This window comes from Serinus canaria, chromosome 4A (genome assembly GCF_022539315.1).
Source record: "Serinus canaria isolate serCan28SL12 chromosome 4A, serCan2020, whole genome shotgun sequence".
NCBI lineage: Eukaryota > Metazoa > Chordata > Aves > Passeriformes > Fringillidae > Serinus > Serinus canaria.
Genome location: NC_066318.1, coordinates 13,526,149 through 13,554,015, shown reverse-complemented (window position 1 = coordinate 13,554,015; position 27,867 = coordinate 13,526,149). Strand labels below are relative to the sequence as shown.

Here is a 27,867-nt window from a genome sequence, read left to right as displayed (position 1 = left end):
ATTTGCAGAATAGAGAGACCTGTTCATCTAATGTGTCACAGAGTTCTTTTTCCTCTAGGAAGCTTTGCTGATGCACAAGAGCAAACATCTACATCTTAATAAAACCAGTATGTTCACGAGGTATTTTTTCAATTTTATTAATAAGCTACTAAGTAAGAGGTTTCTTTGAAACAATTCAGAAGTTGAAATTAAAAATGGTGTGTCATTTTCAGCATTTTTATGTTTCATTTATTTGTCAGACTCTCAGCAAGATGAGGTGGGTGATAATTATTCAGGGTTGCCAATTAACCTACTTAGCAGGTCACACAGGTAACTGGCATAGATTGTGTCAAATCTCATTACTGGGATAATAATTTAATCACTCAGTGCATTGACTGAAGGCCAGAAAATCTGGAGAATAAATTAAACAGGAAAATAAAATTAGTAGATAGAGAGGCATTGTATTTAAATACATGAAAACAGTAAAATTATAAAGCATACTACTCACTATTAGAAACCCAGTCAAGTCTGGAATGGGGCCTGGGGGTGTTGAGAGTGGGGATTTTCAACCACAACTTCCAGCTGAGTATAAAAAAGGGTTATATGTCACCTCGGTCCTGTCAGTGAAAGACAGTTTAGCCCATGAGGAGGCTGTGAGCACGTGTGTTATTCTTTAGCATTTAAATAGCTATGCAATGCAATTACCTTAACTGCAGTGCTGGAGCCTGACCTGCCCAGGCACACCTGCTCTGGAGCTCTGGGTGACAATCCTGGCCTCTCCCTTCCCCTGCATCCCAGCCTTCTTCAGCTCTTTGTGCCTGGATTCAGAACAATGACAAAGGAATGTCAAGTAAGAAGGTCACATAATGGATAAAATAATCTTGCAGGATCTGTCAAAAAGGACAGGAGAGATGAAAAAATTACAATAAGTAATTGTCAAAGTCATGGAGTCTGTGAAAAAGCTTCTTCTGTACAATAATGCTCTGCATTTACAAGGTGACTGAGTATATAAGAGGTAGGAACAGAAGATTTTGCCTGGAAGTGGAAAAACATTTTCTGTGCAGATGGAGAAAAACTACTGGAAGGAACAAAACCATCTTTCCAAGTGGTTTTTATACTTATAGGTTACATATGAGTTTGAAGCTTGTATCTGCTTCAGAGAGAAGTATAACCTTTTCTAGAAATTATCAGTTTTGTAATTCAAAATATAGAATGGAAAAAAAAAAAAACAAACAAACCACTATTAATTCCAAGACTTATAGTCCTGAATGTGTGAGGTGTAGGGTGTCCCACAGCACAGACAAAAGTACATGCAGCTCCAGGAAAGATGGGACTATGGTGAACTTGCCCTTGTCTTCATGGTCTGTTTCAATGGTTTACTGTCTGCAAGAACAAGAGGGCTATAAAAGAAGCCATCACTTCTCTGAGCAGTGGATCATTCAGTTTAAACATATCTCAAAGATGTTATGGCCAAGAATTACAGCACACTGAGCACTGCTCCAGGACTTGTAATTTATTCACTCAGTAGGGAAAAAAGTGACTTCCATAGTAGCACTTTATAGGCCTGTAAAATGAAAAACAACCAGCATGAAAAAATAGCCAGTGGGCCAGCAATGAGTGTTGGTTTGGCTACGAATGGAAATTCTGTTTATTTTTATATAACAATGAGCAAAACCACGTGCTGAAGTTGGTGGATGTGACCAGATCACTCATTTATGCTGTCAAACATATTATTTTGAATCCTGAATTGTCTTGTTACTGAAAGAGCATACACTATAGCAGAAAGGCTGAGCATATCTATTCCAGTTCTGGAATTACAGAAACAACATGCAAACATGTTCTTAGATATCATTTTACTTGTTCCCACAGAATGTAAATGCTATAGTAGTCAGTACCTTCTTAGACCTTCTCTTTTGTGTTTTAAAAAGACTAAAGCAGGGCAGCACTATTTGTGGGTGCTACCCACAGGCTCAGGAGTGCCAGATAGAAACTGCCCACAGAAGAAAAACCACTTTCACCTAATTAGTGGAAAACAACACTGATGAGTTAAACTTTCTCATTAAAATTTTCCCTGATAAAAAAGCAACAAGCTTAAAGATAATAGATTTATTTATTTATTTATTTAAACATAAAGCAAGAGCTCAAAAGCCCTGGATAAATTCAGTGTAAGGGCCTCTCAGGAGATATCAGCAGTTACAGAAGACCCACAGCTACCAGTCTGCTTTTCTGGTTCTTGTGAATATTTTCAGTGTTTTCAGCTCATTGCTATTTTTTATATATTATGTACAAAAGGGATAAATGGCTAATTAAATTACACAAGCTACTGTCACAGACAAGAGTGACAGTGGGTTAGGAAACTCCATCAGAATAGTGAATATTTCATTACCTAGCCATCTAGAAAAATCAGATGTTATAAATGCTCTGATAAGGCAAAAGCTTTGTTGACTGATTCATTTCCATGATGATCTGGTGAGCCTTCCTGACAGAGGTTAGCTAAGGGCACTAACACAGCCTCAGCAGCACAATTCCCATTTTGGGAAGAGCAGGGTTTTCAAGCCCAAGAGTGAGCACCAGTGTAGGTCTAGAGGTGCTGTCAGGGACCTCTGCACAGACTGGACACACAGGAACTGCATCTTCTTCAAAGATGGATTTTTCAGCATGAGAGCAGCTCTGAGTGATCTCTGGGGAAAGGATCAATTAGAGACTTTTGGCTTCTCTTCATTTATTACATTTTCCATTGAAATAGTGTTTCCCATTGTTCTCTCATTTATAATTCACAGTCAGTAATTGTCATGAGCAGTAACCCCATTAGACTGTTGTCTTAGCACCATGTTACAACATTCCATTTTAAAATAGTGCTTTCCAAAGACACCATTATCCTTCAGTTGCAACAATCACCTGTGTATTTGTTAACTAAAAGTATAATGAGAAGTACTAGCCCATATTAAAGTACAATAATACACTGTCAGAGCATTTTGGACAGATCTGGACTGGTTAAAATGTTACTCAACGCCTCCCAGTAGTGTGCAGGCTTGAATATTCCTGCTCGGTGCTACCCTCCTTCATTCCCCTCCTTCCTCAGACTAACCCTGACTTTCATTCACCTGCAGAGGTGACACTAATTCCTAGATGCCTGCAGAAATTGAACCAAATACCCCTGGGACACTTTGGGGCAGGGAATGGCTTCCTCTCCCTCTGGTGAAAATGACAACTGCTCACAGCTGCTGATTTCCACTGCATGGAAAAAGGCAGGCTTTAATCAGAATAGGGGCAGGCAAGGGAAGAAGTTCTGAGCCTCCCCAGGGTTAGAGCAACACCTTCCCAAGGAAGGGAATGCAGTGGTTACCCCACCCCACCCCAAAAGAGAACTAAAGGTGCTGCAGGGCAGCCACTCTGCCCTGCTCCCCCTGCCAGCTTCAGCCTGACCCCCTCCTTAGGGAGTGCTGTCTCACTGCTGGCATCAGCTACAACCTTGGGGACCCTTGGCAGGGCATCCCCCCAGATGGCAGGGCTGGGAGGGCAGGGCACACTGCTTTTTTCTCCCCCTGTCATGATTGCCTGTTTCTCTGGACAGCAAAAATGGGTTTAAATCACTGCAAGCTGCGAGGAGCCTGGACCACTCTATCCCACTCCCTAGGCAAGCATTTTATCACCAGGCTGTATTTTCTACAAAGAGATACCATATATTATACTCAACACAGGCACAGCAATCCCTCTCCAAGCCCTGGTGAGAGGAGCAGTGCTGGAACCTTGGTCTAGGACACAAATTAGTCCCATATAACTTTCCAGGCTGAAGGTGTCACTGGCTGCCTGCATCTGTGCTGGGCACTTCTGGCTCAGGAAGTGACAAGTCTTTTGGTTCAGGGCTGCAGAACATGGCTGGGTTTTTGTTTGCCTCTGTGGCTTTCCCACTGCTCACAGAAGAAAGCCTTTATCCCTCAGTAAATGCAGAGCTGAACTAATACATTGTCAAGGATTCCTTGCAAAAAGTACAGTTTACTTCTCAAGATAATGCTAAAGATTCCCAAGTGTAAGAGCCTGCAACTAAATGTAAAACATTTTAAATATAATGCAGTGAATAACCACTGACTTTCCATAGCAATCATCATCTAGTGAATGTATAAATAGAATAGAAGCAATATTGAAGCAAATAAATGACCTCTGACACCAAGAATGGATTGCATTTCATATTACTTTACTTAACTGCCCCCTCCTTTCCCCACCAAACAGAAGCTTTATTGACAAAATGTGCTCTGGTGATTTAGTCTGTAGACTTAAAGAATGTGCAACTCTGGGAAAAACTGAATTATGGATTCTATTTGTCAGACAAGGAATGGCATGCAATAACTTAATGAACTAGAAGCTTATTAGTTGTAAAAGAGAGAAAGCATCTATCAATCTCTTTTTTTTTTTTTTTTTAACTCGGAAATGTTCAGGTGGATAAGCATCAAATCCATTTCACATTTATTATCTTATGATTACCAGTATGTCCTAGAACCTCAGTGAGCTACAAAAATATAACTCAGCCACCAGCTTAATGTGCATTTTATTAGTCAGTTTTGGAGGCTCTGTTTGAAACCCAAGTCATTAGAATACGTGCTCACATATTTGGCTCTTGCACACAAGAGCTACCCTGATTTCATCAAAACTGTGCAGTGAAGGAAATTCAGACACAGTGACAGTGACACTGACAGTAACAACTGTGTTCCAATAGCTATTTACACATAAATACAAAAGGACAGTAAGACATATTTATTTACATATAAATACAAAAGGACAGTAAGATAACAATTTTAGCAAGAAACTTGTAGAGAAACCAACCAGTCTAATATAAAATGGAAGAATTGAATCCTTGGCTGTTAAAGAAGTTTTCTCCACTTTGAAAAGTACACTAATTTACCTCACTTACACTTTCCTGTGGACCTATTTATTCTGCACAATGGAGTGACATTTGAATCATGATATTATGTGTGAATATGCACAAAATTTACAACAATAAGGTAGTTTAAAATCCATTAGATGCTTCTCCCAGTCTTAGCTGATATTATGTCTTAAAAATGCACTGTAAAAAATTGGAATTAGCCCTAAATAAATACATAAAGCACATGTGCAAGTAACAAAAAGTGGTAGAAAGCAGGAAATTCCAAGTTCAAGCCAATGCATACAGAGGTACATGTCGAACAAAGCAGTCAGGTTCTGATCTCTCAGCCCAAACATTTCATGTACTGCATAGATCCCTGGGTAATTGCAATTTTAACCCTGCACAAGATCGATCTGCTTGCTTTGATTTTCGTTTCCAGAAATAAAAAAAACAAGGAAAGAAAATCTGCATTAATTTATGCCTCTAGTAGGCTCCTGTGGATACATTTTTGTTTTATTGGTTTGTTGGGGTTTTTTTTTTCTGCGTGGCCAGTCTAGCAGCAGATGTCTTACATACATCAGGCTGTTTGGAAGAACAGTCATAGCCATTTCACCTAATCAGGTAATAGCACACTATTGACATATTAGACCAATTTAATACATTTGTTTTCTTTATCCATTTACATTTCATCTCAAAGCTCTCCAGTACAATGGGATTTTGAACTATTTGCACTGAGCACAATCGAAGGGCCAGTAATCCAATAATTTGATTTTCTTGCTGCAGAGACCAGAAGAGGGGGAAAACCATCTTCCTCTTGCTCCAGCAAGTGAGCTGCATTAGGCTTTAAGCTTCCTGTGTAAAACACACCCCAAGGGCAGCAGAAGGCCACTTAAACACAGCTTGGAGGGCACCACTGGAACATGGCTGTGGCACGCTGGCTCTCTGCCCAGGAGTAAATTCCAACCATTAGCATCAAACACTCATCCTGAAGCTCTCAAACTGAAATTAAATGCCATCTATCAAATGAATAAACAATACTAAAGTAGCACAAGTAAATTAAAAAAATAAATTGCAGTAATTTATACTGTGGATCATCTGTTCTGGGTTGCTGTTCCAGACTGTTCGCCTCAGATTATCTTTCAGCCTATTTTTTCCTTATTGGATTTTTGTACATGTAAAACAGCCCTTGATACACAAATTGAATTTATTCATGCTCTATGCTACTTGTACTAAAATGTAGTTTTAAATAATGTTTGTTTTTCCAAATGCAAAAAATTTGTTTACTTCTGCTAGTCATAGGTTGAGTCCACATGAGTTGTGTCCAAACAAGAATACGAATAACAGCAATTAAACAAGCAAAAATGTACCTTCAGATATCTTAGCTGGAACTGCACATTCTGGTTTAGGCAGTCCAGGAAAATTTCAGCAGGCTTCAGAATTTGGACAGCTGTGAATTTAAAGGGAATTATCCTTTTAAAAGTGCTCAAAGGAAAAGCAACCAGTAGTTTGGGACAGATTTTAAAAGGGAAATTTTTAATAAGCAGAATTTAATTACCTAGCAGAAATTTTTCCTATAGTGTCCTGGCTAAAACTTCACTTTTTGTGAAAAACAAGAAAAGGGGGAAAAAAAACAACTCTAGGAAAAAACTATACTCTATCTGAATCACAGCTATTACAGCAATAAATTCAGCCTTGTGCTGAGATGGAACAGTATTGCAAAGGAGAGCAAAGGGAAATATCTCACTTACTGAATATTAGTCTCATTTCCCAAAACAAGTTGACTCTTCCCAGGAACTTCTTTGCCAAAATTTCCTTAGGGTATGAAATAATTGGCTATTAACCAGTGTGTTCTTGACCCAAAGAATGGAGCAGAAAACATGCAAGTCTTGTCTGGATTACTAGAAGAAAGAAGAGACAAATGAGAGTAGATACACATTGCCTGAGCCCGTGGCTCTCCTCATTTTGCTCATTGTGACTGGAGGCTTTTACCTGCATTTATAGCAGGGCAAAAGACCTGAGGAAAAGAGGGGAAGGGAAACTAGAGCAGCACAACCTTCTCCCTTTTCAGATTTATTTTCCCCTGCCTGCTTGCCCTGCATTTAGTGTGGGGCTGTGAAAAAGGAAGGCTGCCAGCTCCATAGCATCATATTGCCAGCATAAAGGGCATCCTGTCTCAGCCCAAGGCAGCAGAGAACTTATGAAAAAGGGCCTGCACACTAAAAGGAAAAAAACAGCAAAATCTTACTTATCATGAATCCTGGGCACAGTCTTCTGAACAAGTGATAGTTTCCTCTTTTTCCCCTTGTACATGGGATCACCAAAACCTCCGAGGTGCCCTGGGTGCTGCCCCGGGCACCCACGGGAGGAGTGGCTGCGGGCACAGCGTGTGGGGACAGTTCCCAGGGCCTGGAAGGATCAAAACAAGTCTTTAGTATGCACCAGGCAGAGCCAAGGGCTGAGCCTGCTGCTAATGAGTGCTGCACTGAGGGCTCAGGTCTTGGTTTTGCTAAGTCCTGTGCTCCTGGTACACCTGAAAACACCACACCAACGGGCAGCAGGGCTCACACACCTGCCTGAGTGCAGGACAGCATAACCAAAGTGTTGGGGCAGGTGTTGGAGCCACTGAGAAAGTGTCTGCCCCTTGATGTCAGCTGCTTCAGCGGAGCTGTGCAAGTCAAGAAGTCCTTCTGGGGCTGGTTGGCCTCTGTGGCACCTGCCCTGCTGCTGGCCAGGTGTGTCTGGGCAGGGTGCAAAGCCTCGTGCTGGTTCATCCTGGTTCACAATGATCCCCAGTCAGTCCCTGTACACCACAGGGGACAAAGGAGGCACAAAGGTTCTGGGATGGGCTGTGATCTTGCTGGCATCACAGCAATGTGGTGTGCTAGGCTGTGAGACAGCGAGGGGAGGGGTCAGCTGCCATGGAGGGCTGCCAGGGATGGATCTTCTGGAAGTACAGGACAGGACATTAAAGCTGGAGAGACCCCTTGATGTGAGAGAGCAGCTGGGGCACATGGAGCTGTCTGTGCCTTGGGGCAGGTGATGAGCCAGCTGACAGCAGGTCAGGACCAGAGGGCAGCCCTGGTGGGTGACATTGTGGTCAGTGTCTGCTACAGGCCCCCTGACAGGGAAGAAGTGGATGAGGCAAAAATCTGAAAGCATCCTCATGCTCACAGGACATCAAGGGTCAGAGCACTGGAGGCACCCCGAGTGCTGTTAATGGAGCAACAGAACACAGGAACACCACAGTGTGCTCCTGCTGGACCCCAGCTTGGCTCTAGCTACCTTAAACAGTGGCTCTCATCCTCTGCATTACCATTCTTCTGCCCTTCAGAGGATGGTGAGCACCACCTGCACAGACCTCCTCAGCATTTTTGGTATTTCCTCATTGTCCTACACCCCACAAGAAGGTTCTGCAGCAGAAAGAAAGTTTCGGCTCCCTCCAGCCTTAGCCTGCTGATCACTGTTTGATGACCTGAAAGTGTAACATGTGTAAACAGGGTGCATTGGCTGCAAATTTAGAAAAAACATTTCTTTAGTTATGGGTAAAAAGGAGGTCGTAGGCGTAGGAAGTGTGTGTGTGCATACATCTGGTTTAAATAAAGCTCCCCCATGATTCCAGGTTAGATTTCACTCTGTTTCAAAAGCCTTCACCTGCCATACATCCCAAAGTGTCTGAATAGCAAGAAAGGAATTTGGAAAAACTTTGCTGACTACTGTAAAAGGAGGAATAGTAGGCCAAAGTCTGTGCTTCCCAGTCCTACACCTGTGTGGCAGGAGTTCCTCTCATTTTGTTGCAGTCAGAATCAAAGAATATGGCCTGCAGAACCAGTTTTGTCTCAGTTTACAAACAGTTTTACAGTATCTTATGGAGGTGGAAAGATTCCACAGCAATCAGAAAGTCCTATGGTATGTTCTAGGGATGTGGGATGATTTCTGGAGAATTTGAGGGAGGAACTTTAATATATTGGGAAGAGCTTATAACCTCAAACACAAATTAGGACACTTAATTTTCTTTAAACCCTATGTCCAACTGTTTGGATTCCATGAGTGCCTCAGGATCTTGCCTCACAACACTCTTGCACACACCTACATAATACCAGTGCTCTGCTTTTTCTGTATTTCAGTAACCTAAATACACGACAAATTCTCTCAAGCTGCAAATTTATCTTCATTGAGCTATCTTTTGATCTTGGGCATTAACTCTGATCAGCACTAAGGCAGAGACAGCCTATCCAATTAGCAGATGAAGCCTCAGGAACTCAGGACACAGCACCTCTGTTCCACTGCCTTCCAGGAGATTTGACCTCAGCAAACACTTTAGATGAACCCAGCCCCAGAATTTGTCTGCCTGCCCCAGCTGGCCTGCTCAGAGGGCATTTTGCCAGTTAGCAAGGTAAAATCTGCTTTTGGGAGGTGCCAGAAAAGGATGGCTTTAGGTCCATAACTTGCTAAGGTCTGTAAATACAGCTTTCTTCTGACTCTAAGCAATCACAATAAAACAGCTTGACTTTCCTAGCATAAAAGCAGCTCCTTATCAGACACTCTCTTGTATGGAATCCAAACAACAAATAACCAACTTGTTTTCCAACATCTGCAAAAAACAAATTATCTTTCAAAGGAGATTGGGTTTGTGCTCTTGTGTTCTGCTGCCAATGCCATCAAGGAAACTTTCACTCAATAGTTGGAGCAATGACCACCCTATTCTGTGCTTTCCCCTGCTCAGAGCAAGGAGCTTCTGAGCCATTGTCAAGGTTCCTGAGCACAGACACCAAATGTAGTTCTGCACTGAATGTCAAATAAACCCACTACTTTGTTTTGTTGACAATTTCAAGGCCACTGGGGGAATCCATGTCTCAGCTGCCATTAAAATTCCCTAGTTAATTGTGAACAATCATACCTCAGTGCTTTGCACCTCCAGTTAATCTGTTTGTGCCTGTTTGTGTCAACTGATTCCTGCAGCACCCCAAAGCTATGAGAGCAGGAATGCCAGGATTTGAGGATGTTCTGAAGGCTGGCTGAAATCAGTGGCTCTCCAGATGTTGTTGGATGCCTGCAGCAGCATCAAATGAGGCTGTACTGAAGAACTCTAAGGTGACAGCAGGTGTGAATTACCTCAGTGCATTTCATAAGAGTGAAACACAGCTGGGAAGGACAAGAAAACTCCAAGATCTAATAATGGTCCCAATAATTTCTGAAGCTAAGCTTGACTGCATGGCTTCATTCACTCAGCACCTCCAGTGGGCCATTAGTGCTGAAGCCAGTGGGTGCCCATGTAAACAGAGCCCTGAAACACCAAGCAAAATGCAAGGACCTGTGTTCTTACAGTAGCTTCTGCTTGCCTGCCTTTGCCCTGTGGGAACCACCCCACTGTGGCTCTGAGGGTCTGTAACAGCAGAGTTTGTGGCTATCAGATGTGACAGAAGAGTGAGGTCTCCAAGCCATGCTCTAAAACTGGAGTTAACCCCACTTTTCTTCAGCATTCCCACGGCAGTCCCTCCTCTGTGCCTCTTCCAGTCTGACTACTATTTTAATAAGATCTTTTGGTGTGATGTGATTGATCAGAAGTCTACCTTGTCAGTCTCTGTTCATTCTTGCTCTTTCCGAGCATTTTACATTCAGTACAACAGATATAAAACCAAGAGCCAGAGCTAAGATGAGAAAAAAGAGATCATAAGAACAGAAGAAAAGAACCAAGAAGAAAAACCTGCAGTCCATGGAGAACATTGCCATTTTGTGACTGAATTATGTTGTACAGCAACAGGAAAAAAGTCACAGGAAACTTCTTTAATCTAACAAGGAGCAAGGAATGCCATTAGAATGAGAAGAGCCATGTTATTATGCTGACATTGTAGGGCCTTTCTTGAACTTGCTCTAAACCCTTCCTGCCTGGATTATTGCTAAGGGTTAAGAGAATTGAATTCTACTGAAAATAACTGAGAACCCAGTTATTTCTGAAGAGATGTGGGAGAAAGGGCTGGAAGTGAACGCAACACAAGGAAACCTGGAATGGGGAGGAGGACTACAAATACAAATTTACTCCCCTGCAAAATCAATTCATCTAAAATTGAGTAAAAGAACAAGATGATATCTCCCTCCTCCCTCCTACAACACATTCTATTCTTCATGTATATTGACATTGAAGGGTAAGCATGATAAATAGCTCTATTTTCAGTAGCAAAAAGAAGAAAGTTAAGAGAGTGACTCCAGCCTCCAACCTTGCATGGTCTTCTACAAAGAGACTGTCTCTGCTGGCAGTGTTAGGCAGGCTTTGGGAACCCTCTTTAGGGACACAGAGGGGTTTTTTTTGCTGGCCCACAGGCAGGTCACTTAACTATTGATATCATATCTATACAGAAATGTTTTCATGCAGCCAAAAGCCAAAGGAGAGTATTCACCTTTCTCAATCAGCACTAGGGTCCACAGCAGATTGATTATGGGAACCTGAAAATAAAAAATGAAAAAATTGGATTCTCAAACTGCCACCTCCACCAAAGAATTTTTGAATGGTTATGCCCTAAACTATTTGTTCCTTTATTTTCCAAACACAGTGTAGCCAACTGAAAATCAAACTCACATTTAGTGCTTAAGCAGTGAATAATGTTTCATTTAAGTGACTGTTAGCAGTCACTTAAACGAAATTAAAGATTTACTGTACAACTCACATTAATATATAGTAATATCTGATGCCTAAATTTTAACACAATGTCAAGAACTATGCTAATTTTTGTTTAAAATGAGAATTAAAATCTGTCCATCAAAATGACTCTTAATAAATTCAAAAGTATGTAAAAATTTCCTATAAAGGGAAAGGTGTATCTGAATATACCAACAAAGATGAAGGTAATTAAAAAGTTTCTTAAAAATAGGAGAAAAAAATATAGGGAAAACAAATCCAGTTAATTCTTTTCAGGACCTAATTAACCTTAAAAAAGAAGTCTCCAGCCTTTCCCATGGATTTCAATGCAAGGGAGAATGTCCCAGGGAGGATGCCACAAACTATAGGTCTGATTTAATAGAGTTTTGATTGAGGATAAAGGCAGAAGAGTCAGCCTGTGGTACCCTCTCTTTGCACTGAAAAGTGTCCAATTCCAAAGGCAAATGCACTGAGCTCAGCCATCCCAATTAAAGTGTCAGCTGCTATTCAGCACAAGCAAGGAAAGCACAAAGAAAGCAAATAATCAGCCATTACAGCATATTTCCAAAGGCAGCACTGCAAGTGGTGTTGGTGAGGGGACAGCAAAACACAACACCTGCTATTTAAACAAACAGATGTACATGTATATATTTGCACATACAGAGCTCACACACATACATATCTCACACAACAAAATTGTATAAAAAGGAGTAAAACCACTTTGCTCTCTCTAGGAGAGAGAATCTTTGAATCTTTGTATGAACATACGTGGAACTCCAGCTGAAGCTGCAGTGTCTTGATGTTGAAACAGTGTCTTCTTGCTGCAAGTAAAAAGTGTTAAAAACAAATATTCAAAGACCAATTTTTTTTTCACAGGCATCTACAACTCCTCATCAGGTATGCACAGCACACACACACCCTGAGCTTACGGTGTTGTCAGCCTGCCAAAACCCCTCATGGCTCTGGAGGAATTTCTGTGCTGAGATCAGGATCCCACAGGGTCATTCCCTGTGCCTGGCACAGATCTCCCACTGCCATCTCTGGAGGTTCTGCCTCAGTGCTCGTGCCACTCTGCTACACTCAGGTTAAATCACCTGAAAGGCTCCAGCTTCCTCATTTCCCAAATGCCTTCCAGTTACTGTATTTTTATCAGAGAGGACGAGAGTGACAGAGAGAATTCCCTGCCAAAGGTTATCTCTGAGTTCATGGTGTGTGTCCTTCTGCTGCCACATGCAATCAAGCATTAACACTGTTCCAGGCAGGCTTCCCTGGGACTGCTCCTCTGGGGCCAGCATGAATACCTGCTGCAGCAGCGAGGACAAGCTGGGCTGGCACCACAGCTCCATGTGGACATGGTCAGCCTTCAAATGCTTAGGAAATGATCTTCCAACTTCAGCTTTCCAGTGCTGCTGCTGTTTCCAAGAACTAAAGAGACACAGCCCATCGGGCTCTGCTGAGCAAGAACAAAGCACACCCAGAGCACTGGGAATTCCCTCAAATCCTCTGTGCTGGTTTGAAATGTCCCAAAGAAAGGCCAGGGATGCTCTGCTCCTCCTAGCCTCCCTGGGGAGCACCAGTGCTGGTGCTGGGGCTCACTGAAGGAGCCACTCTGAGGGGTTTGGACTAATGTGGTCACACAGAAGGAGCTTCAGCCACTTCTGTGACCCACGGGGATCAAAATTACAGGGGAGGCTGCAGTGTGATGGGGGGTCATTTCTGCCTCCTCTTATCTGACAGGAAATTCATTCCCAAAAGCTAACACAAGGCATTCATAAAGTCCTTCTTAAGCTCTTGAAGATCCAGCTCAATTTCCTCTACAACAGCTGGTGTGGGTTTACAATAAATGAGAATAAACTGGTACACAGTCCATGCTCTTGTAACTGGCCCAGTGATGGACTTGGAGCCCTTTTCAATGTTTGTGGAGCCAGATGACCCAGGCTAGCAGCAAGAGGATGCCACCATGAAACATAATTATTTTATAGCCCCTATTTAATTTTTGGAATATCAAAATTTATGGCAGTCACTAAGGCAGATTGATTAAACCCTAAGTGTAAACACACCACGAAACAGAAGTTGTTTTGCTGTCATCCCAAGGAAGCATCTATTTGCAAAGTACGTGGCAATATCAAAGAGCTCTCTATTGATTAAACTTTGAAAATAAAATTGCACCACTTATCATATGCTGTTTGCAAAAATGCCAATCATTATAATACTCACATAAGCATTCTGCATCTTCCCCCTGAACCCGTTAAATTTATTACTGAGACTCTATCCTGAGCTGCCTACATGTGGAAAAAATATCATTCAGATAACGCATTAACATTTATAACCAGTAGTTAAAGCTGTGCATGGTGCCATCTCAAATGATAAGGGTCTTGTCAGCATTTCCAGTATAAGCCTCATTTCAGGGAATGGAAGAAGGGAGGGAGTGGCACTACTGTGTTTCAGCAATTTTAAATGACACCAACAAGAAGACTGACATACAAGTTGTCAATCTTATTGTACCTGTCTCTCAGAGATAGGTGTGTCTTTCATGTCCACATTCTGTTTAAAAAATAGCAAAATTCTCACTACATCATTGTAAGCTACCTGGCAAGTGCTGTCATTCTGCTTGTGCATACAGCATCCCACACAGTTATAATTCTAGATCTAAGCCTTCATATTACAAAAGCTCTTAAGGTATGGAACAAAAATGATCTGACCCCCTCCTCACAGTTATACTTGCACTCTAGAGAAGAAAGAAAGAGATAAGCAAAACAGCTAACAATACAACAATGAGGGCTGGTTCATGACTCATGTTATCAGATGTTCCTGCAGTATCAAAATACTAATGCTGAATACAAATTTTAATGCCAGAAAGGATAAAAAATAACAACTAGAATTTTGGGGTGAGAAACTCGTAGGTGCAATGCATCTGCCATGAGCCCAACTCTGCTGCAGGTACCATGTAAGCTGTGATTTGCCAAATGACACCTGTTAGCTGTTGATGTTAAAGTATTCTGCCAAAAGAAAAGATGTGTAAGATATTTGTATTAGTACAAAAAAATGCCAAAAGACAGAGGTAGTTGTCATAAGGCAAGAGAGGCTTCTGAAAAACACATCTCTTAAAAGAAAGGTACTGAAGTGCTAATACTTGAGATGATCTGGACCACTGGACAGGTCATAAGTAAATATATGCAAAGGAGGGATCTCAGCTCTATAGAATTCCAAGTGCATCAGTAACATCAGCTAGAAATAATAAAGCCAAATACCTGTGTGTGCAAAAGCAACAATATTTCTATCAGAAAGCTCAAATGCCAACAAGTATAGTGGTTGTAAAGCAAAAACACTCTGAGCAAATATGTGTGCAAATGGATTTTCCAGATTCCAAGGTACAGTTGATTACCAAGGCTAACTGAGCTGTCCTCTTCCCCTCCCAGCTTTACTTGCTGCTCAGGCACACAGTGGACATAAAAATCTCCTGCTGTGCAAAGGATTTTATTGCTTTACAGGAAAAAGACTAATAGATGATAAAAAAGAGGCCATATAAAGGATGGGCAGTTGTTCAAAAATTATATGCTTTGGAAGGGAAAGAAATGCCACAAGAGCTATGGAATGCATACACACTCTTCTTATTGAAGCCAAAGCTGTTCCACGTCACATGGAATCTCCTGGGCTGGAAAGGCACCACACCAAGAGCAAGGTCCATGCTGTGCAGCATTTGGGCACACACTCATCCACAGACTATTCCACAGACTCAGGTGTCCCCCACCACCCCCTGACATTTAGGCTGGAAAGCAGCTGACTAAATATCTTCAGCATCCAGACCCCAATGATTGCAATAAAGCAGAGATATTGTTCCAACTAACTCCTTCCCTTCCTATTGTCCCTTCAGTTAATGGGCACGTTCGGCATATTTCTGATTTGCTTTGGAATAAATCCATCAAGCCAGAGACGGTTCTGAGGACAGCCAGGAAAGCAACTCCAAGGCCAGGTAACAGTGATGTTAGAAGCTTTGACATCAAGCAGTTTGAAGCACCATCAGAGTTTGGCCACTGTCAATAGCAGAGGAGATTCTGAGTATGCCTGTTTTCTACCCAAGCACCACAAAACATCATTCTAGATACTCAAGATTTGTGTGTCTGTGTGTAACTCCCCAGGGTAGAAGCCAGCTGGAGCCCTGGCCCCATGAAGCCAAAGGGAGATTTGTCTGTGGCTGAAGTCTAGGTCAGGATTTTATGTATGTTTGTTTTGTGCTTTGTGCAATAACAACTCAGGGAGCTACTTCAGATGCCAAATAAATTTTGAGGTTTCTGTGGAATTTGAAATACTTTATAAGTGATTCTCCCTGACAAATTAATGCAGCCACCATTCTCACAAGTTCTAATTGTCTCATCAATTTCTTTTCATGCCACTTGCAGTTATACATCATGCTTCAAAGTCAGCATGTGTACAACCAGCCTCTACAAGACAAATATTATAGGGTATTTTTCAGGTAAATCATTACTGCACAGAGACAGTGAAGTTTCTGGCTAGAGTGATGTGGAAAAGACTGCAGAAAAGCAGGGAATGTTTTTCTTCACTTTAAAATGGAAGTATTTAATTCTCAGAGAATTAAATTTTTTGTCATTGGAAAAACTTTTGGGTCAGGATAAAAGCAGTTTAAAAAAGCAAAGTGACAGGCTGCACACGGAAGCAAAGGAAAACAAAAGATTTATTCTCAGCACAGTGGTGCTGTCCAGCCACTTCCTGGGATATAGGTCTTCATTAGTGGTTGCTCCAGAAAACAAACATCTGTGTAAAAATGTCATCTCCTCCCTCTCTTAACTGTTAGTGCTGAGCAGACATCCCATGGTGTGGAATATGCCTTTGGCCAGTGGGACCAGCTGCCCTGGCTGTGTGCTCTCCCCAGGACCCTCCTCCTGCCCAGCCCACCAGTGAGGGCAGAACGTTGGACAGACAGCCCAACTGTGGGAACACTGCTCAGCAGCAGCCAAACCTCTGGTGAATTATTCACCCCCTCTGCCTGCCAGTGCCCAGCCCAGCACAGGGAAAAAATGAGCTCCAGCTCAGCCAGACCCAGCTCAGCAAGGCCAGGCTGAAACCTCCCACCCACCTGGGGCAATCCTCAGTCACTTCTCCACTGAAGGAGTGGGAAACTGAAATTGCTCAGAGCAGCACCTTTCAGCAGATTTGGTTCAAAACTTTTGTGAAGGGGGGGACCTTGACTGACAGCCAGACATGCACACACCCTGTGCACAGCAGAATTACACTCCTCTTAGAAATCAGGTGAAAAACAAAAGCCAATGATTACCCAATTCTTTCTTCAGTGGGCAACTATTCACAAACATCTCATGGAATGAACTGAATGGAAGGAACTTTTGGGAACAAAAGTTTTGGAGTCTGAAAAAATGCTGTTTCTTTTCTACTCAACTCATTTTTTTTCTGAAGCAAAACCAGAACTATGTGACCTCTGTGCATAATGACAACTCAATGACACAGCTCTCATTCTGAATGTGGAATATGAAATGCTCACCATGAACTGCTCAAAAATAATCCTCAGGCCATGATTATTCATAGAAATTATTTGGTGAGTAATTTCAATTAAATAAATTCACGGAATCAAGAAAAATAGGCTAAACTAATAGAATGCATTATTTATGATGAATAATTCATTTGGAGGAACTTTCTCCAACTATTGCAGAAAGCCAGCTCAAGGCACAGGGCACTGAAGTCTCACTTAAGCCCTACTTTGAGGTCTTAATTGGGGGCTTTCATGATGAATCACTCTAGGCTGGCCCTCTGCCCAGGACTGAATTTCACCCATTGCTCCTGCTCCTCACATATTTCTAGATATGTCATTAGCACAGTGGAATTTGTATTCTTTCAACTTCATTGCCATAAAAATGATGATATGGATAGATTTCTTTATGTTCCTTTTACTACTAAAAACTAAAGGGAAAAAACTTCTCACATCAGCTCACCAGACTTTCAACAGTGAATGTTCATACTTATACATTAACTGCATGATGCAAATATGAGCTCCCTGTCCACTGAAGTAAGGCAAGAAGACATAATAATTTAAACAAGACTCTCCAAATCACTAAAAACGCTTGTGTGCACTTGTGCTTACATGATGGGACATCTCCAGCTAAAAACATTCACATAGCTTATGACTCTGAGGAAAGCTGAAAAAATGCACTTGTAAATGGTAGTGGTAGAAATTACTGTAGACACACATTTGAAACACAATAAATAATGAATCCATTGTTGTTTTAAGGATGGGAAAACAAAACCCCACACTCTTTTTTTCTTGTTTTTTTTTTTATTCTTGTTGCTCAGCAATGCCAGCACAGAATATCTATCATCAGGAAGATTCATCTCGTTGTTCCTATCACAGAAAAAGACCCATTGACATGATGAAACAAAGCACTTCCAAAAATATTTAAAGCACTCAATAAAACCTCAGTGCCGACTTTGAAGCTAAACATTTGTTCAAAGATCTGATCCAAATCCCACTGAAATCAGTCAGAGTCCTTCCACTGACACCAAAGGGCTTTGGATCAGACATACTACTTTCCTGAATAGGATAAAGACATCCATAAATATTAATTGTCTCACAGTCCTTTGCTGGGTCCTACGATAAAAGGTGTGAGTGTAGTAGGGGAGTGGATATTTGTTTTTCTAGGCAAGAAAGAAAAAAAACTGGGCTAAATTTAATCCAATGATCAATTTTTAATTGCACAGTGGTGAGTCTGTCAGTATCCCCAAAGCACAGGCTACCAGGGATGCCTTCTGAAAGACAGCTTCTCTATCACATTTCCTGCTGGAAACCAATATTACTGCCGTTATAACACACTAAATTCTCTTCTTAAGACAGTCAGGATTAATGATACAAAAAATCAGAAACTGGTAGTTCTGCTGCTGCAGTTTGTACCACCAGGGTAGAATCACACTGTGCTGTTATAAAACAGATTACCCCAGATATACTGAAACAAATCATGGTGTAGTCTCCTTGCAAAAAAAAATCATGTTGCAGTTAGATAACGGGTCTCAAAAATACATAACCTTGGCCAGGGTCTGAGTCCTTGCAGGAAGCAGAAACTGAGGGGAGAGTTAGAAAGCACACTAATTTTAAGTCATAGTTCATTAAATCCTTTCATTTATACAATAGGTAGTCATGAAGTGTCAGTGAACAGTACTCTGAAGTAGGCCAGCCCTCCATATGTTTGCATGGTTGAGAGAAATGGAGCTAAAAGGCACATCTGGAAAGCAGAGAAATTCCTTACAGTTGATGGCACAGGCAATCACTGATTGCCAGCAAAAGGCAACTCAGCAGACACCACCCAGTCTGGAGTGCCCCTCTGCCCTCACACTGGCTCATCCAGCAGCTCTCCTTCCAGCCAGGTCTCATCCCAAAGGTCTCCCTCCTCTGCCTCTCTCGGCCCTGTGGCTGTCGCTGTGCAGCCTGGGATGGACTCAGGGCCATGGGGGGACAGGCTGCCCTCCTGCCTCTCCTTCCTCCCTGCCTCTCGTGCTCACCCTCCTTCACCATCCCCTGCTCATTCCTTGCCCAAAAAAAGTGGAAGCCAGAGACTCCGCTTTCATCCTGTCCTTCACAGCACTTCCCAGTGCTGCTGGATGAGATAAAGCTGTGGATTGCAAGTAACAATTATTTTGCACACTGTTCACTGCTAAATCTGGAAACTCTTTATTTCCTTAAGAATTCCTTTTAAGCGATGCTTAAAAATTCACTTTACAGTATAGGAAAGACCTCAAAAAGGTACACAGTTATGGAAGTAGAATATCTCCAGCTACAAAGAGACACACACATGCACACAGAAAGCAAGAATACAAGATACTTGTTGGAGAGCAGTGATGATTATCTCAGAACCCTAAAAGGTTATATGGAGTAGGCATCTCATATGAAGTTCAGGATTATGGGATTAGGAACATATGAGATCAGCAAATACCTATATTTACTAATTCCCATTGTTTTACTGCATCACCCATCATGTTGTGTTCACAGAAATCAATACTGGCTTCTACTTATACTAGATGAATAAACACTTCTTTACTTTCCAGCAGAATCCAGGCTACCTTAAGAGATTCTAATGACCAGTAAAACTTATATCCTGCCCTCCATCCAAATCACAGAGGTTTTGCTTTGTTCCTTGTTGCCTTCATTTCTTTATTCCATAAAACTTGGTGGATATATTTGTTCCTTCACTTATATACAGAGAGGCAAACCCGGAAAAACTGATAGGTAAAGATGTGTAAGTTGTGTTTAGCATCCACCTGCAGGTACAATGTGAAGAAATAAAATTATCTCCACATTTTTCCAGACTTTTTCTTCTCCTTGATATTTACTCTCCCAGAAGGACAACAGCATGATGTGCACTAGGCAGGAAGGGTAATGATCTGTGCCAAATTTTATGTGCTTATGCTTCATGCTGTGGTCTGGCTTTTTTTTCCCCTGCCAGCAGACAGATAAAGTGGTGGCTTCAGGACTGTGCAGGAGCCAAGAGCTGCACTGGTGTATGGAGGAGCACAGGACTAGCAGACTGTTTGAAGCAGGTTAAGGCTGGCACCAGGCAAGTATTCAGTTCATACTTGCTCTGCAGCTGTCTGGGAGCGTCCCCATGGGAAACAGGTAGGGGATAATTAAGGGCTCTTAAGCCAGCAGACAAGGATATTACAAGGATAAACATTTCCAAGTGAAGACAGTTAGATGCAGAGTTGTAGAGAAAGCCCAGTCTTTTACCTGTGGGGGATGAAACCTATTGGAACAATTTACTGAACACGATGGCAGATTTTCACCATAGGCAATTGCTTAAATATGCCTGGCTACATTTTTGGGTTTCATTTTTTTTCTTTTTCCTATGAAGTATGATCCAGTTTGAACAGGAATTAATTCAAATTTAGCTGATGGCTTGGGTTATGCAAGATTCAAAAGCCACAATGGTTCTATTAAGTCTCATAATCTATGCATCTGTACTGAGTCTTCATGACTCTGCACAAAAAGGAGCTTTGAGGGAACACAGCTAAATATTTGGGACCTCCACAATGCTTGCAAATCAGGCATAACCTTGAGTTTCTCCAAGCCCTCGTGGGCTGCTGTACCAACCTGCCTCCTGGCCTTTTATCCCTGGAGGCTTCCAGATAGCCACAAACTGGAATATTCCTCCATTCAACATGTAAAATAAAAAGGCCTTAAAACAGGTGGAGGAAAAAAGCTGTTCTTTTATACTCTGTTTTTAATTGAAGGGATTATAAAACACTTCAGGCAAGCTGAGAAATCAGGACTTTGTTCCTAAATAAAAAGCTGAAGCTATTATTTTTTTTTTTAATCCTTGTTCCTCCTCCTACAACCATGGTTATTATATGCATGCATTTGCAGTGTAATAGAATCAGTATCATCTCTGTGTCTTATTACTGTTGCAATCCCCTAACATGCTGTTCCTTCCATCCCACATGAATCTGGTAATTACTGCTGAGGCATGCCATGTGTACGCTCTCCCTTCCCAGGCAGCAGCAGCAGTGCCACAAACACATTTCCCACCTCTGAGTAAACACAAGCAAGTGGGGCAGTGCATGTTGCCTCATGAGCCAATTCCAGGACATGGTCCTTGCTCTCCAGAAAGATGTGCCTGGCTGAAACTCATGGACATAAAACAAATGTACACTCTGAGACAAGGGAAAAATGCACTGGAGCTACTTGTGCCTTCATTTTTGCTGTGTTGGAGTGAGCCCTGTGAGAGCTGGCAGTGCTGTGCTGGGCTGCTCAGGTGAGATGTGATGGAGGGAGGTTACAGGAGCCTCACGTGCCCCTGTGTGGGCCAGGTGTGTATGAATATGCTCCCTTCTAAAAATAATTTTTAAAAAAATCAACCTGGGTCTCCTTTTACCTTCTCTTCTTAGGCTCATGCCCCCAGACTATGCTAGAAAACAGGATTTGCTACAGCCTGTAACTAGCCCAATTTCGCTTCCCTAACACCATATCTTCATGTTTAGAGCAGAAAACAAGCAAAAAACCTCACAGAATAATAATCTGTCTGCTGGTGTATTAGGGTTGTAAAACAGCAGATCTGCCACACAGATCTTTCCTGATCTTAGCAATTTTCACTCCTGAATTCAGCTGGATAAAGAGAGTGAGAATGGAGCAGCTCTGAGTGCATTTCAGAATCCCAATCGTGTTGAAATTCACACAGCACCACATCAAAAGCGTGCTCCAGTGTGGGATGCTCCTGCTCTTGTCACAACCTCTCCAAATTTTAGATAGGGAAGCTGCGACTGTTTCAATCCCAAACACAAACTCCAGCACTATTCCTGTCCAGGAGCACTGCAAAGGCATCTGTGCTGGCTGCTGCAGGATGTTACCTTTTCCAGCCTCAAGAAGAGAGATAAAAATAGACAGTACATTTGTGCATTTCTGCTGCTCCTAAAATGTGGGCTCTGATACATAATGGCTAAAGAATACCACGAGATGACAGTACCACTTTTGCCTATTTCAGAACTCTTTTGGCAGCAAACCTTTACATTCTAGAGTCTAAGTGCATATAATACCTTATAAGAATCTGGCAATAATGCACCCTGCCCTGCTAGCACTTTAAAAATTCCCTGCAGAGTGCCTTTTTGTCCCCTCCCCCCTGGTGTGAACCCAAAGTTTTACCTTTAGATAGAGACCAAGAGCAGCCATCCTTTCCCATCACACAGATCTGTGCCCAGGGAGCTTAAGCAAAGTCACAATAACCCAGATCCAACATCTTGCTCTTTTTAAAGGCAGCCAGATGCTACACCACAACATTTCAATGGGGCAGTGGGGCTAATCCAGCCAGTGGGAATGATGGTGTTAGATGTGGTTGAATCTGGCTGCTCAGTACTCGGGGGAGCGTTCCAGAGGATGCAGGGATTCAGGCTTGGGACTGCCGCTGCCTGACAGCCCGGTTTGGTGGAAGGTGTTGAACTTCCCTGAACGTGTAGAACACCAATGTGCTGGGCAGAGCTCGGCACGGCAGTTTGGGAAGGGGGCTGGCTGCTCCAGCCTGAGCGGGGGATCGATGCTGATGCCAGATCAGGATTTGCAGCACCGCTGCTCGGAGAGCCAGATTGTGCATGTGTGATGTGTGATGTGCGCGTCTGTGCGGCGTGTGCGGAGGATGTGTGCGGGCTGTGCGTGTGTGCGGGCTGTGCGTGTGTGTGCGGTGCGTGCGCGCCTGCCGGCTGGCTTTTGCCAAAGGAGCTGCTTGACTTGCTCTCTATTTTGAGGGCGCGGATTGAGGGACTCGGGGCCAAAAATTCTCCGGACCCAGGTAAATCCGCTCGTTACCTTATTCCCCTTCCCGGCTCCGAGTGCCCGCGCTGTCCTGCAGGTGCTGTCAGAGCGCTCCCGCGAAGAGCGGCCGAGCCGGGAGCGGAGCCGGCTGCGAGAGCCACGAAGGGAAGGGGGGACGAGGACTGGGACAGGGGGGCTGGGAAAAACGTGTCCCCCCCGCCCCCGGCTGACGTCAGCGCGGCTCCTCGCGGGGCACCCGGCAAAAGCGCCGCGCCGCGCCGCGCCCCGCGCACTGCCCGCGCTCCCGCAGCGCCGCCGCTCTCGGCCCCCGCCCGGCCCAACTTCCTCGCAGCCGCGGCCGGGACGGGACGGGACGGGACGGCGGCGCCCCGCTGGGCTCCTGCTGAGGCGTGAGCGGGCGATGCCGCTCGCCACCGGGCGCCTGGCTCCCGGGGCGCGGCGGCTCTCGGCGGCGGCCACTGCCCCCACTGCCCCCTCGGGCGCCCCGAGAGCAGGTAGGAGCGCGGGGGCGGCGCGGGGAGCGCGGGCTGGGCGCGCCGCTGCAGCGGGAGGGTGTGCTGTCAGTCCGTGTGAACCCCGGTTTCAGATGCTGGCAGGCGCCGGGAGCCGGGCAGCCGGGTGCGCCGTGGCCGTGGGACGGGCAGCGGGGACGAGATCGTGCTGCCGGCGGCCGCCGGGGCGGAGGCGGCGGCCGCGACGGGCGGGGGATCGGGCGGAGAGCCCAGCGCTGGGGACCGGGTTTCGGGGAGCTCCCCGACGGGGCTTCCCCCACAGCGGCTCCGCAGGCGCTTTCCGAGAGGAAAAAAAGGGAGGAGGAGGGGGGGATTCCAGAGGAGTTTGGAAGTCGATGCCTTGCAGCTCCCCTTCCCCCCCAGGCTTCCGACCTGCTTTCTCTCTCCCCGTGCAGCCTCTGCTCCCGGCCGTGTTCACTGGGGATTTCTTCTTTCTCTCCTTACCTGTCTCAAAAGGTTTGACTGTAGGTACCAAAGCGGGGATCGACGGCGCATAAAGATGCTGAAGGGTGTTTGGTTGCTCAGTTTGTTAACAGTGGCTGGGATCTCGTGGACAGAGAGTCGCAAACCTGCCAAAGACATTTGCAGCAAGAGCCGCTGCCCTTGCGAGGAGAAGGAGAACGTGCTGAACATTAATTGTGAAAACAAGGGATTTACAACCGTCAGCCTCCTCCTGCCGCCCCCGTCCAAGATCTACCAGCTGTTTCTCAATGGGAACGCACTGACCCGCCTGTTCCCCAATGAGTTTGTCAACTATTCCAACGCCGTGACCCTGCACCTGGGCAACAACGACATGCAGGAGATCCGCACGGGGGCCTTCAGCGGCCTCCGCACCCTCAAGAGGCTGCACCTCAACAACAACAAGCTGGAAGTGCTGAAGGAAGACACCTTCCTGGGCTTGGAGAGTCTGGAGTACCTGCAGGCTGATTACAATTACATCAGTGCCATTGAAGCGGGGGCATTCAGCAAGCTGAACAAGCTCAAGGTGCTGATCCTCAATGACAACCTCCTGCTGTCCCTGCCCAGCAATGTCTTCCGCTTTGTGCTCCTCACTCACCTGGACCTGCGGGGGAACCGGCTGAAGATGATGCCTTTTGCTGGTGTGCTGGAGCACATTGGAGGCATCATGGAAATCCAGCTGGAGGAAAACCCTTGGAACTGCACCTGCGACTTGCTGCCACTCAAGGCCTGGCTAGACACCATCACCGTGTTTGTGGGTGAGATAGTCTGTGAAACCCCCTTCAGGCTTCATGGGAAAGATGTGACCCAGCTCACCAGGCAAGATCTCTGCCCTAGAAAGAGCTCCAGTGATTCAAACCAGAGGGAAAAACACCCTGTTCTCTCAGACCCACACATCTCGAGGCTATCGCCCACAGCCAACTCTGCCATCAATCCCACCAGGGCCCCAAAAGCCAGCCGGCCGCCCAAAACTAGGAACCGCCCCACCCCCCGTGTCTCTGTGTCAAAAGACAGGCAAATATTTGGACCTATCATGGTTTACCAGACAAAGTCTCCTGTGCCCATCACCTGCCCAGCTGGCTGCATCTGTACGTCCCAGAGCTCGGACAACGGCCTAAATGTTAACTGCCAAGAGAAAAAGATAAGTAACATCTCTGACCTGCACCCCAGGCCAACCAGTCCAAAGAAACTTTACCTGACCAGTAACTATCTGCAAGTCATTTATAGAACCGATCTCACAGAGTACAGCTCTCTGGATTTGCTGCATCTAGGAAATAACAGAATTGCAGTGATACAAGAAGGTGCCTTTACAAACCTCACAAGTTTACGCAGACTTTACCTTAATGGCAACTACCTTGAGGTTCTGTACCGATCCATGTTTGAAGGGCTGCACAGTCTGCAATATCTCTACCTAGAGTACAATGTCATTAAGGAGATCCTGCCACGCACATTTGATGCTCTGAGCAATCTTCATCTGTTGTTTCTCAACAACAACCTGCTGAGATCCTTGCCTGATAATGTCTTTGGAGGCACTTCCCTCACCAGGCTCAACCTTAGGAACAACCATTTCTCACACCTGCCTGTGAGAGGAGTCTTGGACCAGCTCTCGGCTCTGATTCAGATAGACCTCCAAGAGAACCCTTGGGACTGCACCTGTGACATCCTGGGGCTGAGGAACTGGATAGAGAAAGTCACTGACCAGAACAACCAGCAGTCTAATCCCCCTGTAGTTATCAATGAAGTAATCTGCGAGTCTCCCACCAAGCACTCTGGAGAGCATCTGAAATTCCTGAGCAAAGAAGCCATCTGCCCAGAGAACCCCAACTTGTCAGATTCTTCTGTCCTCTCCATGAACCAGAACACTGATACCCCCCACGTCGGTGTCTCACCCAGCTCCTACCCAGAATTACACACCGAAGTTCCGCTGTCTGTCCTCATTTTAGGCTTGCTGGTTGTGTTTATTTTGTCCGTTTGTTTTGGGGCAGGTCTGTTTGTCTTTGTCCTCAAGCGCCGGAAGGGGGTGCAGAGCATGCCCAGCAGTGCCAACAACGTAGATATCAGTTCATTTCAGCTCCAGTATGGGTCTTACAACACTGAGACCCACGATAAAACTGAAGGACATGTTTATAACTACATTCCCCCTCCTGTTGGACAGATGTGCCAAAACCCAATCTACATGCAAAAGGAAGGGGATCCAGTTGCCTATTACAGGAATCTCCATGAGTTTAGCTATAGCAGTCTTGACCACAAAAAAGAAGACCCCACCAGTCTTGCATTTACCATCAGTGCAGCTGAATTGCTGGAAAAGCAGTCCTCACCGAGGGAACCAGAGCTCCTGTATCAAAATATTGCAGAAAGGGTCAAGGAACTGCCCACCGGAGGATTAGTTCATTATAACTTTTGTACCTTACCCAAAAGGCAGTTTGCCCCTTCATATGAATCCAGACGCCAAAACCAGGACAGGATAAATAAAACTGTTTTATATGGAACTCCCAGGAAATATTTTGCAGAACAGTCTAAACCTGAGCATCCTTTACTCCAAGGAAAGCTACAAACAGAACCAGACTACCTCGAAGTTCTGGAAAAACAAACTGCAATCAGTCAGCTGTGAGGGGGGAGGTGGGAGACAAAAGAAAATTTTTTAAATGAGCTCAGCATCATATTTCTTTGAGTCTGAACTCAGTACTGATTTCATCTGTCGCATTCCCAACATTTCCACTTTTTTAAATCAGAGAAGGATTGAGAGAGAAAAGGAACCCTTGCAGCATAGCAGGGATGTGGTGTTGCTTTTACAACATTCCCTTTAAGTTATTTCTAGATCTCTCTCCTTTTGACCCTTCTCTAGGAACTGTCATTGCAAATGTATCTTTCTGTAATAGATCTTGCATAATTTTTTTTGATTTTGAAGGAAATGAGGAAGGGGTCTTTGGGGTTTCTGTTTTTATTTTTTTTTTTCCTTTTCATTTCAAAATGGAAACCTAATGTATTATGTAGAAGATCTCCAAAGATCTTTTTTTTTCCTGGACTATGACTTTCTTTTGTAAATAATAATATACAGTACTGCTGTTTCAATTACCAACTATAGCCACTGGGCGTCACTTTTTTGTGTTAAAGTGCCTTTGCACTTTAAGTACATTATTACTTAATTGTTGCTCTTAGCTTTGATAAATTGAACCTATTTTAATGTGTTGTATTTTTGAAATTAAAAAAAAAATTGTAAAATAGATCTATATGTCAGCTGCATTAAATCAGAAGGTTTAATTTATAGGAAAGCTGCCCTTCTTTAAATGACTCTACTTCTAGGACCTTACAGACTTAAATGTAAATTATTGGGGTGTTTTTTCCCTCTAGGTTTGTTTAGAGTGACTCAGAGAAATCAACTGAGAGGATTTAGCAATGGACTAGAGGTTATCAAATGCCTCAGCCGGGAATAACAGCTCATTAATAAAAGATGTTTAACACAATGTCATAGTGAACTGAACAATTAATGTCCTTCTTAATACATTGCATTGCAGCTCTAACACAGTAATGTTCAATGGCTTAAGATTATTTTCATACTTAACAGAACATTACTCATAATATTTTATGCATTGGATCAGGTATTTTTATACATTTTAGGACAGAGTTTATATTTGTAACTTTTTGGACTGAAATTATGTCCTCTTCTTGCCAGATACATATTTTTTTCATAAGCAGGGACACCAGCAGGGGTCATCCCACACCTCATTAAATTTATTAACATACAGGCAAATGAACCAATGCCAAAGGTAAAATTTGAACCCAGGACTCCAGAGTCCTCCAACTGAAATCAGTGCATGCATCCCACTAACTTTTGGTAGTCTGAATTGTGTCTATGTCTGTGCTTTTTGTCTCTAAAGCAGAAGTAATACTGCAATAATTCTAATCTGCTAGAGAAAACTACTTTTAAGTTCACTGTCTTAAATCTTATAAAATGTTTTAAGTTAACTGAATTCCATTCTCAGCACTGGTTTTCTTAAGACCATCAGTGAGTAAATGCAATGAGTCTTCTCCTTTCCCATTAACTCAGGCCTGTTTTGCTTCAAGCTTTATGTTATCACCTTCAATTTGCTTTTCCTTCACGGAGAATATTGAAACCATTTTTATTAACAAGTATACAGTCAAACTT

The 27,867-nt window shown here is 43.7% G+C and overlaps 1 protein-coding gene and 1 long non-coding RNA gene across 3 annotated transcripts; one reads left to right on the top strand and one right to left on the bottom strand.

Annotated features, from left to right (window-relative positions):
- Positions 1–504: 504 nt before the first annotated feature.
- On the bottom strand, positions 505–7,235 carry LOC127059624 (uncharacterized). Of its 2 annotated transcripts, XR_007777631.1 has the most exons (5): positions 7,086–7,235; positions 6,589–6,738; positions 6,208–6,287; positions 685–797; positions 505–596 (listed from the first exon to the last, which is right to left on the bottom strand). It is a non-coding gene; the product is annotated as an uncharacterized LOC127059624 (long non-coding RNA). The 2 variants fall into 2 exon arrangements; XR_007777630.1 differs by lacking the exon at positions 6,208–6,287.
- Positions 7,236–22,369: 15,134 nt separating this feature from the next.
- On the top strand, positions 22,370–27,409 carry SLITRK2 (SLIT and NTRK like family member 2). Its single transcript, XM_009090312.4, has 2 exons — positions 22,370–22,765; positions 23,718–27,409. Exon 2 carries the CDS (start codon positions 23,761–23,763, stop codon positions 26,329–26,331), a length of 2,571 nt encoding a protein of 856 aa, XP_009088560.2. The 5' UTR covers positions 22,370–22,765; positions 23,718–23,760; the 3' UTR covers positions 26,332–27,409.
- Positions 27,410–27,867: the final 458 nt, after the last annotated feature.